General features: G+C 59.7%; 2 protein-coding genes across 3 annotated transcripts in view; one reads left to right on the top strand and one right to left on the bottom strand.

Annotated features, from left to right (window-relative positions):
• Positions 1–13,114, top strand: part of CLCF1 (cardiotrophin like cytokine factor 1) — a 13,677-nt gene extending 563 nt beyond the window's left edge. Inside the window, exons 1-3 of one of the 2 annotated variants that reach the window (XM_085312523.1) lie at positions 252–703; positions 9,446–9,612; positions 11,218–13,114. In XM_085312523.1, coding sequence (XP_085168649.1) covers positions 676–703; positions 9,446–9,612; positions 11,218–11,712 — 690 coding nt within the window. In that variant the 5' untranslated portion in view covers positions 252–675 and the 3' untranslated portion in view covers positions 11,713–13,114. Of the gene's footprint in view, positions 1–251; positions 704–9,445; positions 9,613–11,217 lie in introns of those variants that run through there. The other variant, XM_085312524.1, reaches the window with a different exon arrangement.
• Positions 13,115–13,436: 322 nt separating this feature from the next.
• Positions 13,437–14,631, bottom strand: LOC146591619 (glycine N-acyltransferase-like protein 3). Its single transcript, XM_085312490.1, is given in 4 exon segments — positions 13,437–13,719; positions 14,019–14,124; positions 14,209–14,335; positions 14,410–14,631. Coding segments are annotated over 4 exon segments (738 nt in total).
• Positions 14,632–14,987: the final 356 nt, after the last annotated feature.

Genomic DNA, 14,987 nt, shown 5'->3' with positions numbered 1-14,987 from the left:
GGGGAGCGCAGGGAGAGCATTGCCCCTCCTGCCCCAGCTGACAGGGCTTGGGGAATCTCTCTTCCCTTTGCTTTTTCCCTCTGTCCTGGAGCTAGCTCAACACCTCCCTACCTTTTCCCAAAGCTGGGGACCCTGCGGGGGGAGGCTGGGGGAGAGGGAGGAAAATGAATGGAGCCTGCCCTTGTGTACAATTGCATCAAATACATTCTTGAAAGCAACCTGGTTCTGCTTAACACTTGAATTTTGAAAAAAAAAAAAAAAAAAAAGGGAGGCAGCAGCTTGGAGAGAGGGTGTATGCAAGCTCGCGTTTTTTTATTCTTGCATTCCTGGACACCAATCAAAAGAGCAAATCAAGGGAGGTGGAAGGGGGAAAGGCAGCGAGCGAGGGAGCCGGAGTGTAGTGCAAACCGTGCACACACTCACACACCAAAAAACCACAGCCCAGACAGCTTTTTCTACCTAACGCCCAAGCAAACACAAACCAAAACAAATAGGGAGAGGAAAAAAACCCCGAGCAAGAGCGCGTGAGCGAGAGCCAGGGCAGAAGAGATCAGGCAGGCTTCGCCGTCCGCTTGGGGCTTGGGGCTTACAGCAATAACTAATCCCAAGTTTGGGCTCCTCTTGCCCCCTCTGCGCCTGCCTTCCCCCACCCCAACCCCACACCCTGACTCTACTATGCTAAATGTTGCTGGGGAGATTTCAGGTAAGACCAAGCAGCTCAACTCTTTTGGCAGGGGCTGGGGGTAAGGGCGGGGGGCTGGCTATGCGTGGCGTGGTTTTCTTTTCTGAGCCACTGCTGATTTTAATTTGATTTGATTAAAACGTCTGTCTGGCTTTGGGATTGATTTAAGACTTTCTCCCCCTCTGCTTTTTTTTTTTTTTTTCCCTTTCTCTCATTCCCTGTTTTCCATGCATGTTTGTGATTACCAGGGAGGGAAATGCTGCTTAGCACGGAGAATTAAAATCCAGGACTGACAGAGGGGAGGAAAATGAAAGTCATGGGGATTTGGGGGCAGGAAGAGTTATTTTTTTCTGCCCATGGTTTGATTTTGGGGCTTGTCTTCGTGCAAGGGAATGCATTTGCCTAACTGTGATAGACTCTTCCCAGACACGGTAGCTTGATTTTGGGGTGCTGGGGAAATGCTCCTCTGTGGAGGGGGCTGGTTCCCCCCATGTTGTCATCCCTGGGGTCTGGCAGCCTGTGCTGGACAGTTTTGTTAGCCCGATGCCAGTGGCAGGACCCGCAGCAGAGCCACAGCGAGGACTAGGAGGAGAGCCACAGTGGTTTGCAGGGCAGGCTGGCCCCGTGATACGGAGGGTGACATGTTGGCAGCACAGGATTCGGGGCTGCCTCGCAAGGAAAGGACAGGGAAAATGTTGGAACAATAACCCTTAAAAGATCAAACTGTGGTCACTCTCAGCTGGACTCAGCAGAGGATCCCCAGGCCAGCGGCAGGCCATGGCAAGGAGGGCTCTCCTCCTTGGTGGAGTCAGGGCTTGGAAAATCATGACGTTTGTACTAGTTTTTGTTCCAGCTCTCGAGGTGCTGGAGTGACTCAGGAAGGGCAAAGTGGAGAAAGTGGTGGAGAACCGGAAAAGCGAGGCTGGGAGACCTAATGGCTCCATCTCCTCTCTCCCCCTCACTCTTTATCCCTCTTCCTCTCCCCTTTCCTGGCCGCCTGCGGAGGGCTGGGCAGACGTGGCCAGGGAGCTGTGGCACCGCTGCCGTGTCCTGTCCGAGAGCAGAGACCCGCCTCGTCCATGTACTGGCCCCGCAGGAGTTCACTGGCTGGCTGGCTGGCTCCATGCTCGCTGGCTGGGGCTCGTCTTGGCCCACAGTCTGGTCCGAGGCAAATCTCTGAGTGGATTAAGGAGGGAGAGCGGAGATGGGAGAAGGAAGCAGAGCAGTGTACAGAGGGAGGAGTGGGAAGGGGCAAGTGTCTCGCACACTTCCAGCCGGCCCAGCCCAGCTCCCCACTGGAGGGTTGCTCCGACTCGGCAGCGTCCAAGCCCTTTCAGCTCCTGCACTGCTCGGAGACGCTCACTCCTGACAGGAACCGCTGTCCCTGGCTCCTATTTAGCAGGCGGTGCGAGGGCATGGTCCCTGCACACATCTGGGCTGCATTAGCCCCAGCTTGAGAGCAGCCTCCAAAGGGAAATGCAGAGGGCTCTGCTTACAGGGCTAGACTCGGGGAAGATTTATGCCCTGCTAAGTGGCACATTGCTTCATAAATCATCCCCCTTCCCCACTAGTACCTGCCCAGACCGGCAGGCAAACTCCCTTCTCCCCCCTCGTGCCACCCAGTGGCACATGCCAGGCTGGCCTGTGCAGCATGGGATGCTCCTGTCCATGTTAACCACACATGGAGCCAGCACCTCTGTGCTGTCTGGCATACACGTGACACAGCCTGGCATTCATGTGACACAGCCTGGCATGCACAGGCACATGTCGTCCCCTTGCCCGGCTGGCACTCACCAACACAAACACCTCAGCAGGCACATTAGGAGTGTTAGCTCCCAGCTGTGTGCATGAATGTAGGACAGGGCATCTGGTTGCCGCTGTCCCTGCTTGGGTCAGCAAGCTGCAGGCCTGATAGTGCCATGTCCCGGCACTGGTGCGTGACACCAGGCCTGCAGGGGATGTATACCTGAGTCAGCCAGGGCATTAGGAGAAGCAGCAGCAGAGCCCTCACTGCTCCCCTAGGCTGCGAACAGCACAGGGGACTCTCCCCAGCCAGTAGGACCAGTTGCGGGCCTGACCACGCGGATACATACCTGTTTGAAGCCTGTCCTAGGCAGCACTGCCAAGACTGCCTGTCCTTGGAAGGGAGCCAATRTCAGCTCACTCTCAGCACAGGTCCCATCTGCCCCACCAGCCACCCCTTTGGCCCTCACTTTGAGCCAGGAGCCATCACTCCCAGCCCAGGCCTAGCTATTTCTGTTCCAGCTTGGAGAAAGGCCAGTGTGCATTTGGCTCCAGTTTTTCTCTGCCTCTACCCCTGGTCTAATAAAAGATCAAACAAATCTCCCTGCACCTAAGTGCAGGCACATGGTGGATACAGGCAGGCTGGGCATACTCTACATGGGTTTGCCGACTGCCGCATGGCAGCGTGGAGGCCACCAAAGTGAAATGAGGTGCCTTTCATAGCTTAGAGATTAGAGACACCAGCTGGTGCTCACAGGCTCCATGCACACCTGTGTCCAGTGCCAGGCGTGGACCCTGGGACAGCGCTGTACTCAACAGGACATCTCTGTGGGGCTTGGGAAGTTGCTGTGCAAAGGCAGAGAGGTCTGGTTGGGATTAGGGGCCTACACCCCCATCTCCAGTGGAGGTGTTTCCCTGGAGCCGGATAGGAAATCCAGACCCAGCTAATTATGGCTGCACTGGAGTCTCCCGTGCACAGATTCATTTATAAACACATGGAGGAGACAGGATGTAAACACTCAGCGCGCAAGCTGTGAGTGCATGCATGGCCGGGGGGGGGACACACGCAGGGCGACAGTCCCCAGCATACACTCACGCTTCCAGTGCATGGCTGGCTTGCTTGGCCAGCCACAGTATCACGCCAGCTGCAGTGGGTGGTGGCTGGTGCTCTTGCATGCACTGGCCAGACCCCTACCAGTGCCAGGGGCTTGGTGCCCCATGACTTTTCTGGGATGGATGGAGAGGATGGCAGCAGGGCCACGGTGGGGTGGTCCTCCCACCTGCCCGCAATGGGTTAATAACCCCTTGAGCGGCCAGAGTGGGAGCCGGTTCCCGCGCTGGTTGCTGTTGCATCTGGCTGGGTGTCCGTGTTGTGTTTATGGGGAATCAAAATACAGTGGCTGCCAAAACTAACAGCCGCAGACATATCAAGGGTGTTTCGCTCCACCCCCTCCCCCCCACCATGGGACACCAGGGCGGGAGGACCAGGGAGGTGACCTCAGGGCTGGACAGATGAGAAGGCTCCATCAAGGAAGCCAGGCTGCTGCAACGGTGTGAGCGCTGGTGGGCCCTGGCCCATGGCTGGCGGTGGCTCTGCTAGGTGCTGTACAGCGCAGAACTGACTGCTCTGGAGCCGTGGCCGCCTAGGTGCAGTGAGCTGTGCTGGAGGCACCGGCTGAGGCAGGGCGTGCAGACAAGGGGACAATGTATTGGGGCAGCTTGGCTAATAGCCCCAGAGGCGCCGGGCATATGCCAGGATGCCCAGGGCCAGCAGCAGCTCCCTGGGCAGGTGGGAAGGCAACAGGGCACTCACACCAGCCCATCAGCAGCTGCGTCATCCTTGACACACAGCCAGCCAGGAGAGCCAGGCTAGTGCTGGGGCCAAGGGCCTGGAGACATGGAGGATCCAGGCTGGAAGTGGGCAGGTAGCATGGGAAGATGGGGTGTCCTGGGGACCCCGCCATAGCTGCCATGGCTGTTGTCGGAGAGTGAGGACATGTGCATCCCTCCTGTCAGCACTTGGGCACAGCAGTGACCACCAATATCCTGCGCGAAAACATAGGCGCCTTGGTGCACCTAGCCATGGGGCATCTCCTTGGCACTACAACACAGTAGCCTAAGAGATGTGCAGTTTTCTTCCTTGTGCCCCTGCATCTGTCTCAGAGCATCACTCAGTCCAAACCCAAGGTGAACAAAGAGCAATTTGCAGTGGTCACTAGTAGGTTGCACGCTGCCTTGTGCAACAGCTTGGTGAGACCCCCCCCCCCCCCATAGCGGTGCGTTTGTAAGGGTTAATGACTCTGGGTTAGAGGAGGTCCGAGCTAGCTCTGGACCAAGGATGTAGCCACTGCCTATTGTCTGCAGAGCTGCTTTTTATTGCTTGCAGACTTCATGCTTGGCTACTTTCTCTTCAGCGGCGTATTCATGCCTGGCCACAACAGGACATCCTGGCTCTGTTCTCACACGTTCCCCATACCCGGATGAGCGCTGCGGATGGAGCTGAGCGTTTCTGAGCTCATACTGTGTGGTATTAGGATATGCTGTCCTTTGGACAGAATCCCATCAGATACAGTGGTTCCTCACTGTGGTCCCGCTGCACTGCTCTACTTGGAGGTGCTCGGCTTTTTCCGCCAAGCGTCAGGCTGCAGTCACTCTGCTGGGCTCTCCCTGGGTTTGGGCCTCACGAGCTGTTGCTAGCAGCTTTCAGTGCAGTTGGGGCCAGAGCTGAGCCCCAGGAGAGCACACTGGCCAGCCAATGGCCCGCATTTCCCAATCACTGCCCCAACCCTAGGCACTGCTTTGCACAACGATTTTGGGAAAACGGCTCTCCATGGCTTGTGGTTGCGTTTGACCTAAACAGTTCTCTGCCCACAAGCATGCCCAGGGAACAGCTCACCACCCAGCACAATGGCAGTGCTGCGCTCCCGCCTCGGCAGCACACCGGGAGGTCTGGCCAGCGCTGGCCTCATACACTGCTGGAGTCAGGGGAGCTGGGGCAGCTCGCGCAAGGGCAGGATTCTCATCCGCAAGCCCTCGGCTCTGCACTCATGGCGCTTGCTTTCAATCATTAGCAGTTTTCCCTCACCATGGTCCATCCCAACCCTGTGCTGACCTGTTTTTCCAAAGCCCCGTGAGCAGTGCCCTAGTGGCGACACATTTGGGGCTACAGAAGTGGAGGTGAAGCAGCTTCGTGCAAGGGCTGTGCCTTGGACAGCCCTCTCCCCAACGGGAAGTTGGTGTCTCAGAGCTCTGTGCACTTCCACTCAAGCTGGACCTGCCAAAGGCCCTGGCTCTCCTCCAGTGGTTATTAGTGTCACATTTTGGAGTCTAGATGCAACCTCCTTGCCTGGCCTCAGGGACAACACTTGTGCTGGTGGCCCTGTCCAGCCTAACACTATCCCAGGCTGAGTGACAGATTATACCCTTCAGCACATTTTAGCCCCTTCAGCAACTCATTAGACCCTTCAATATTGTTTGCATCCGACCCACAGCCACCAGATCAAGCCATGTCCCTCCTGGGATATTGGGCACCCTGTCCGATGGTGCCCCAGCAGCCTCTCCTGGGGCTTTGCTGGGGCTCTGCCACATGGCCTCGGCTTGCCACCTGCCTGTGGGCCCAGCTGTGCTTCATGGCAATAACCTCCGGCAGCCGCTCATTGCTTTGCTTACGTGGACTGGGAGCATCCTGGCCGGGCTCCAGGGCTGATTTTGAAACCCTCAGGCTCTTCCTCTCTAACATCATGGGCAATCCAGCCACCTCAGCCTCGCTCTGCAAACATGTTGGCAAAGAGCTTGCTGTGCCAGCCCCAACATCGCTGTGCCCTCTGTGCCCATCTGGACCTGAGGGAGCTGGGAGCAGCCCTGATGCCCTGCTCTGTGGCCCCTGCCACCCATCCCCATCGGCGCTAGCCCTCGCTGGCTGCAGCGCCACAGCTCTCTGGGGCCACGTGCTCTGGGGAAGCACAGCTATTGTCTGTGGCCTTGTACGAGCCATTTTCTGCAGGGCCCTTGTGCTGTTGTGATTGATGTGAATGAGTGCAGTTCCTTGGAGCAAGGCGCTTTGGGCTCCCCCCAACGGTCACTCGCAGCCATCCCCGAGTTGTTGCGGGGCCATGTGTCTGCAGCCTTGGTAGAGCTGGTCCCTCATCCGCCTGGCCTATATCTACGCTATAACCCAGCCCTCGACCACCAAGCTCACCCTCTGCAGGACTGGCCATACAGCCCTTTAGTCATCCACCTGCCCCGGGGCTGTTAGTGGGCGCTGTCCCCCTTTCCTCCTCTGCCTTGGTTGCCTCTCACCCTGGCCTCTGTCTCCCCTCTGCCTGCAGCCCCTCACCACCCTGGCTCCTTCTCCGTCTCTGTTTGGGTTGGACAGCAGCAGGGGGCTGGGAGGGGGTGTAAATCCTGTGCTGGAACTCGTGCTGGCAGCAGGCAAAGGTCCGGCCAGCCCCAGCTGCACGCACAGCTCTGGTCTGTGAAGTTTTGTGCTGGGGCTCAGCCACAGTGGAAACACTCGCGGGAGAGTGATTCACCCGCCAGTGGGTCCCTGCCACTGCCTGGCAGCCCATGCACACACGCAGGTCACCAGCTGCCGTGGATGCAGGCCCCCACATGTGGCATGCCTACCCGCCAGGCATTCACACATACCAGCTCTTGCGACGACATGGGCTCATCTGCAGCTTGCTGTGCACTTCCGTCTGCAGGCGTTGCTGCTCATGCAAGCAGTTGTGCATATGTGTTCATCATGGAGCACCTCTGCCTGTCTGAACACACAGCCCATCATGCGTGCTTGCTCACCGACAYGTGCGTGGATGTATGGACAAGGACAGAAAAAAGCCCATAGTGTGCACACATAGGCATGTACAGTATATCGCACACATGCATGGTGTGCCACATGCCTGCGAAGTGTATTGCACACCTGCAAAACGTGTCACCGACCTGCATGGTGTATCACACATGTATGTGGTATGTTACAGGTTGACAAGCTATATCACATGCCTGCCCGATGTGTCACACACCTGCACAGTGTGTCACATGCCTGCATGGTGTAGCACACTCACGCAGGGTGTTTTACCTGCTTGCATGATGCATTGCACAACTGCAGGATGTGTCACAAAACTGCACTGGGCATCACATGCGCGTGCAGTGTTTTGCAAGCCTGCATGGTGTATCACACACCTGCAAGAGTGTTGCACACCTTCAGGGTGCTGCACACCCAGCTAGTGCATCTTGCACGCTGCAGGACCAAGTGGCTACTTGGCTCGCAGGGCTCCCAGTGAGCAGGGGCAGTGTGGAGTGCTGTGGAGCAGGGCGCGCCTTGCAGCAGGGCTGGCCCCGGCTGAGGCCAGGGCCGTGGGCAGGGTGCGTCTGCCCCCAAAGGCCCCTGTGCGTCACTGGAGCTTGGCTGCTCCTCACTTTCCAAATCTCCCTGCAACTTTTGATGGGGAGGCGTGACGTGCAAGGGCACTGCAGGGCTCCCAGCTGGCCTCATGCCCCGGGGCAGCCACGGCCTCGCAGCAGCAGGGGTTGGCCACCACGGGGCTGCCCACAGGCGCCCCAGAGAAATGCCATGCTGGCAGCAGGTCCTCCCCACAGAGCAGTGCTGGGAAGCACAGTCCCCCCCTCCCTCCCGCCCCCTCCGGGAGCTGAGCAAGGTGCCAGTTGGATGGGAAGCAGCTTGGAAACGGGCCGTGACCTTTATAAGAAGCACAGGCTGATGGGGTTGGCTTTCGTAACCCGGCCCTGACGTCAGGGGAGATGACGGGATCCCGGGCGGCGGTTTCCGGCAGGCCTTGGCAAGGGCCAGCCTGCGCCCCAGAGGCCCCTTGCTACCTGCTGATGTCCCCCCAGCCCCACATCTCCATCCCTGGAACCCCTGCCCTGCTGTCCCCATTCCTAGGGTGTCTTCCTCGCACCAGGGACCTCGGGGGGGGGGCTTTCGTCCCCTGCTCCCTCTGCTGGATTCTGGGGACGGAAGCCCCCCTGCAACCGTTACACCTAGAGGGTTCAGTTTGGCTCCCCATCAGGGGTGCCCAGCTGGGGTAGAGCCGTGCGGCAAGCCCCAGGCTGGCAGCCCTGCTGCACAGCGGCAGGGAGCCCAACATGCTGTAATTCTGGAGGCGACCAAGCTTGTTCAAACATTAATGGTAGGTGACTCGACATACCCAAATATAACCCATCGTCCCGGCGGGAGTGCTCTGAGCAGCACTTTCTCGAGACCATATAAAGGATTGTTTCTCCAGCCCTTGGGCAGGAGTGCTGGAAGGAGAGGCTGCACCAGACCGGCCTTGACTGTGCCCAGTGGGGTTGGTGCTGCGAGCCCGGGGTCCATGGTACCCTGCACAGTGGCCTGTGCACACAACGGGAGGCGATGCGCAGGGCTTGCCTGCTGCCCTTGGCTGTGCTGAAGCGCCTGTCACTTTGCCATCACTGTGCACCATTTGGGGATGTCACAGCGGGGACGATATCCAGACACCATTAGCATTGGCAGCAGGGCTGTCTCCTGGCTGTGCCCTGGCCTGACCCATGCCGGCTGCATGCCAGACGGAGCTGGCTTGGTGCCCTTGGTGCGCATGGGCCTGCAGATCACTTGCATGCCCTGGCACTGCCAAGCTGGGTGTCTGTGGGGACTGGCACCTGCTGTGTGGGGGTGTCATGGGACAGCTGTGCAGGGACTCCTGTGCACCCTAGCACCCATGTGCAAGGGCCCTGTTGCATGTTGTGGCACCCTTGTGTGCCCTAACACCTATGTCCCTGGTTCCTGGTGTGTCATGGGACCCTTGTGCTCCCCAGCACCCATTTCCCCGCACCCTGGTGTGTGCTATGGTACTCCTGTGCACGCCAGCACTCATGTGCAAGGGCCCCACTGCTGTGCATGCCAGTAGCCATTTCCCTGGTCCTCTCTGCGTGCTGTGGCACTCCTGTGCATGCCAGCCAGCACCCATGTCCAAAGGCCCCACAATGTGTCGTGGCTCCCCAGCACCTGTGTCCCAGGGCTGAGGTGCCCCCATGTTCCCACAGGAGATTCTTGGGGGATCTTTGCCTTCCTGTGCGCTGCGCTCTGCAACCTGCCTGCGGTGCCTGCGCTGAACGGCACGGATGAGCTAGGTGCTGGCCAGTCCATCCAGAAGACCTACGACCTCACCCGCTACCTGGAGCACCAGCTCCGCACTCTTGCCGGCACCTATGTGAGTATGGGCCCCACTCCATATCCCGTGAGAGTGCCCACCTGGCCCAGTGTCCCCACCCTGCCCCACAGCACTGGGGCCTTGCCCTATGTTTATGCTCTGTTGTGCCCTGGGGTGAGGTGAGGCCCCGCTGTCAGGACTCGTCTGGGAGCCGCCCTGGCCAGACCGTGCTCCGCCGAGCGGGTGCCGCGTCATGGCCAGGGGCACTGTGCCAGTGTTTGGTGCACTCCCCCTCTCCCACAGCATGCCATGGCCTGGCCGGCCCAGCTCCTCAGCCGGGGTCACCATGGCAGCCCCCTCTGCCTCACACCCACAAGGCAGCACCCATGCAAGGGTGAGTGATAATGTATGTGCATTTGTGTGTAATTGCATGTGTGTGACAACACATGAGTGTGCAAGAGCATGTGTGAGTACTGTGTGTGTGTGTTGTAGCATGCCTGCATTAGCGTGTGTGCTGTGCGCGTCTGTTAGTGTGTGCATGGATGGTAACGTCTGAGTTCCCATGTGTTCATGTGTGTGATAGCACGTGTGTGTCGCAGCACACTTGTGTCAGTGTGCGACTGTAGCAGTCATAGTGCCTGGCGTTCGTGCGCATTCTGGTGCTGATGCCCAGCAGCGCTGCCAGCTCTCCCAGCTGCTGTGGGTCTTCCCCGACGTGCCGCATTACGCAGGCAGGCTTCCCTTGCCCTGCCTGTGCCGGGAGTGCAGGAAATGCCTCAGCAGGCCAGGGCACAGGGCGGATCCCGGGAGCCCATCCTCTGCCCAGGCCCAGGCACAGCCTCCGCCTGGGGCATGGGGCGCAGGCGACTGCACCACCTTGGCTCCCCGCCACCGTCACACCCAGCCCACTGGGCTGGCACCGGCACACGCGGAGTTTCTCCGTCTCTGCCCTGACGTGCCCCCGGGGCTGGTGCTGCCAGCCCTGCCCTGCTGGGTCTGGCTCCAGGGCACCAAGAGCCTGTGCCATGCTGGTGATGGCATGCAGGGTGCTGAGCAACTGTGCCCTGCTGGTGATGGCACATGGGGCACCAGTCTGCTGTGCCTGGTTAGTGATGGCACACAGGTCCCAACCAGCTGGGCCCTGCCTTTGATGGCACATGGGCCACCAACCAATGGTTCCTTGCCATGATGGCACACAGGCACAGACTAGCTGTGTCCTGCCAGTGATGGCACATAGGCATGGACTGGCTGTGAGGGGGACGGGGAGGAATACCTGGGCCTTGATGGGCAGGGAGACATGAAGTCCTGGGATATGGAGGGCAGGGGGACACAGAAAGCTTGGCAATGGAGAGAAGGGTGAACAGAGACATGGGATGTAGAGGGCAGGGGGGGATGGACACCAGGGAAGTGGTGGGCAGGGGGACATGGAGACATGGGACATGGAGGGCACAGGGGATAAAGACCTGGGAGATGGAGGGGTGGGGGGATGGCAACCAGGGACATTGTGGGCATGGGGGCATGGAGACCTGGGCCATGGAGGGCAGAGAGACACTGCATGTGGCATGGAGGGGACCATGGGTGAGCTCTGTCACCTCCAGCTCCCCACGGGCCACTCTGGGCGATGGGGGGGGGGTGCCTGCCTGACACCCTGACCCTCACTTGCAGCTGAACTACCTGGGCCCCCCCTTCAATGAGCCCGACTTCAATCCGCCACGGCTGGCGCGGGCTGAGCGGGTGCCCAGTGCCACGGTGGACTTTGACCTGTGGCGGGGCCTGACCGACAACGCCCGCCTGGCTGCCAACTACCGGGCGTACAGCCGGCTGCTGTGCTACCTGCGGGGCCTGGATGGGCAGGCAGGCACTGCTGAGCTGCGCCACAGCCTCGGCCACTTCTGCTCCAGCCTCCAGGGCCTGGTGGTGAGCATCGCTGGCGTCATGTCCTCTCTGGGCTACCCACTGCCAGTTGGCACTGCCACTGGCCCCTCGGTGCCTGCTGCGGCCCCTGCCTCCCCTAACAACTTTCTCAAGAAGATGGACGACTTCTGGCTGCTCAAGGAGCTGCAGACCTGGCTGTGGCGCTCAGCCAAGGACTTCAACCGCCTCAAGAAAAAGGTGCCACCTGCTGTGGTCACACTGCGCCTTGAGGTGCGGGGCTTCTGAGCCCACCACCCTGCAGCATCCACAGCCACGGGGCACTGCCACAGCCACCTCGCAGCCTCCTGTTACCACACTGTGCCTTGAGCGATGGAGCTCCGCACTTTCATGTGCCACCACAGTCAGCCTGTTTTACCTCACTGGGTAAGAGGGATGGAGCTCCTCACTGCCATATGCCACTTTGGCTACTCCACATCCCCACCATCCGCACACTGTGCCTTAAGGGACAGAGCTCCTCATCTTCATGTACCACCACGGCTAGCACATATCCCCCCTCTCACCACACCATGCCTTGAGGGATGGAGCTCTTCACCCTGTTATGCAACCACAGTCACCCCCATCACCACACTGTGCCTTGAGGAGTGGAGCTCCTGACTTTGATGTGCCACCACAGCTGCCCCATGTCCCCACTGTCCCCACAATGGGCCTTGAGGGATGGTGCTGTTCATCCCCATATGCTACCATGGCCACCCCACATTCCTGCGGTCACCACACTAGGTCTTGAGCAACAGAGCCTCTCATCCCAATCTGCCACCACAGCCACCCTATCCCCCCCATGTCACCACACTGTGCCTTGAGGGGCAGGATGGTTATCTCTGATGTACCACCACAGCTGCCTCACATGCCCTCCTACCATGCTTGAAGCAAGGGGTTGTGAGGCCATGGCAGCCACCATGCTGAGTCTACTGTGGCCCCTGCTACACCACTGTGCCCCATGCCCATCCCATCAGGGTGCCCTGCATTCAGGGCTGCCCCTGAAAGGGGAGTAGCCTCTTCCCCCTGCTTGAAGGTAGCAATAAGCCCTGCTCCATGGACCTCAGGGTGGGCTTAAGCCACGCCCACCTCAAAAGGACCAATCCTGAAGAGCACAGGCATGAACCCTGTCTCGCCCAGTAGCGATAAGCCCTGCCCAAAGAGCAGCAGGCTCTGCCTCTCCATGCCAGATGGCAATAAGCCCCTCCCATGATCTGTAACAAGCCCCACCTCCTTTCCCAGCTCCACCTACACATGTCCCAGCCCCATGTCTCAGACCCACAGCTGCCTAGTGTCCCCTAAGGGTCCACCGCCAGGCCTTGGTGGGTGCAGCCAGGCCTAAACTCGATGGGGCCTGCCACAGCCTCCAGCCAGAGCAGGCAGGGCCCCAGACGGCACTGGGAGGGGCTTGAGACACGGGGGTGGGGCTTGGCTGGGGGTGGGGCCGAGGGCCCTCCCCACCCCATAATGCCATTGCAGCCCGCCCCAGCAAAACAACCACCAGTCAGGGTAGTGGGCAGGGCCAGGCAGGAGGGGGCTGGGTCCCCAGGGACCGCTGTTTTGGTGCGTTTAATGAGTGTTTATTTATTGGAGATGTTATTTATTAGGGTATTTATTGCAGAAGATCTATTCTTGTATTAACAAATAAAAGGCTTTCTCCAGCACCTGCTGCCCCATGCCACAAGGTCCCCCCTCGCCTCAGCCCCCAGGCAGCGCCACTGGGGTGGCTGCAGAGTGCCTGAGGAACTAGCAAGTGGGATCAGTAGTGGCCAAAGTGAGCAGTTCTGCTGTCACCAGGCATGCCCCCAGCTCCAGTCTCAGCATGAGAGAGCTGAGCGGCCTTCTTTCCCCAGTGTTCCTCCCCTCCCAGTGCCAGAGGGCAGCAGGCTGGGGTGTTCAGTACAGGAACAGCCCACCCTGCACATCCTTGGCCCAGGCCTCCCAGCTCCAAGCCCCCAGTTGAGGCCCCCCAGGTGCTATTGGTGTGAGGCAACTGGGGTGCCAGATGTGATGACCAGCACATACAGGGTGCTGGTTTGGAGCAGGAAGCCCACAGTGTGGACGGCCCACAGGGAGGGTGTGTTATTGGGAAGAACCCCACAGTAAATGGGGTAGCCCTGGTTGTGCAGTATGTGGCCCAGGGCACCCAGTGTCAGCTTGCTCAGCCCCTAGCCACGCCACAGGGGCCCATGTAGCCATGGCTGACAACTCAGGGGATCAACCAGGCTCCAGGATACAGGTGCCGGTGGACCTGCAGTCCTGCACCAGGGGTGCCAGGAACCACTGGTTCTGGACATTGCCTCTGAAGCCCCATGTGGTGTTGAGCAGCAGGACATGGGCCAGGGGCACGGGCACCAGGCACAGTCCTGGTGACACTCTGCAACATGGGCAGCCCTGAGTTCTGGGCAGGGCAGAGGGGCACACACAGCTACCCCAGATGCCGCTCTAGGGATGTGAGCAAGGACCACCTGTGCCACCCAGGGATGTACTCAGGGACCTCCTTGTTCCTCCCATCCTCTCTGCTCCTGGCCCTGGCAGGCACTCACAGCACTCAGGGCCATGGCGGTCTGGGGCTGAGCAGCACCTGGTAATGGTAGGCCAAGAGTGGCAGCCCCTTGGAAGCAGATGCCTCATGCATGGCCTCACGCACCCTGTCTTCCATGCCTGCAGGCAGCAGGGTGAGCTGGGAGCCAGCTGCACTGGTCCCTGGGGGCAAGTAGTGCCCACTGCTCAGAYGCCAGCCCTTACCCTGCAGCTGGAAAGCCCATCTCCAGTCCAGGGCAGCGGTGTTCCCCAGCAGTGCCCACCAGGTGCCCGCATCCCAGTATTGCAGCACCACATGGTTGGCATAGAAGTCCCTGGGGTCCACAGACTCCTGGAGGGATGGGGGAGGGGGTGGCTAAGCAGCACCAGTCACATGGGCCCCCCATCCCATGGCTCATGGAGCACTGGGTGCAGCACTTGCAGGCACCGGCGGGTTAGCACGACACTGAAGCAGGGCCATGAGTCCACCAACACCTTATGGACCGCAGGATTGCCCAAGGCTGCCATCATGATAGCTCCTAGGACCTGCAGGATGGGGGTCAGTGCTGGGGGGGGGGTGTCACAAGTGCAGAGTGTGATGGGTCCCTCCAGCTCCCAGTTGCATCCCAGGTTGCTCCTGGCTTCCATCACACCTGGTCCCAGGCTCCAGGACCCAGGTGGCCCTTTCTGGAGGTCTGGTGGTATGCCCAGATGTCCCCACCAAGCTGAGTCCAATCTTACCCAGAGGCACTCCTCAACCTGGAGCTGCCCCCAATCTCCTCCTTCTCCTGGCCTAGCCTACAGAGACTCAACTCACTCATTACCGAACAGCCACATGGTCTGACCCAAAGCACCTGATGACACTGCCATCCCCATGCAGAGCCCTCCACTACCAGTACATGGTCATCCCAGGATCCCCGTCACTGTCAGGCAGAGGATCAGGGAGTGGCATGGGGGTCCCCATCACTAGTGGGTCAGGGGGCGCAGGGGTGGCATGGGGGGGT

This window comes from Rhea americana, unplaced genomic scaffold (genome assembly GCF_003343005.1).
Source record: "Rhea americana isolate MKP2758 unplaced genomic scaffold, rheAme1 scaffold_368, whole genome shotgun sequence".
NCBI lineage: Eukaryota > Metazoa > Chordata > Aves > Rheiformes > Rheidae > Rhea > Rhea americana.
Note: the sequence above shows the minus strand (reverse complement) of the source record. Positions and strands in the feature narration are given on the sequence as shown.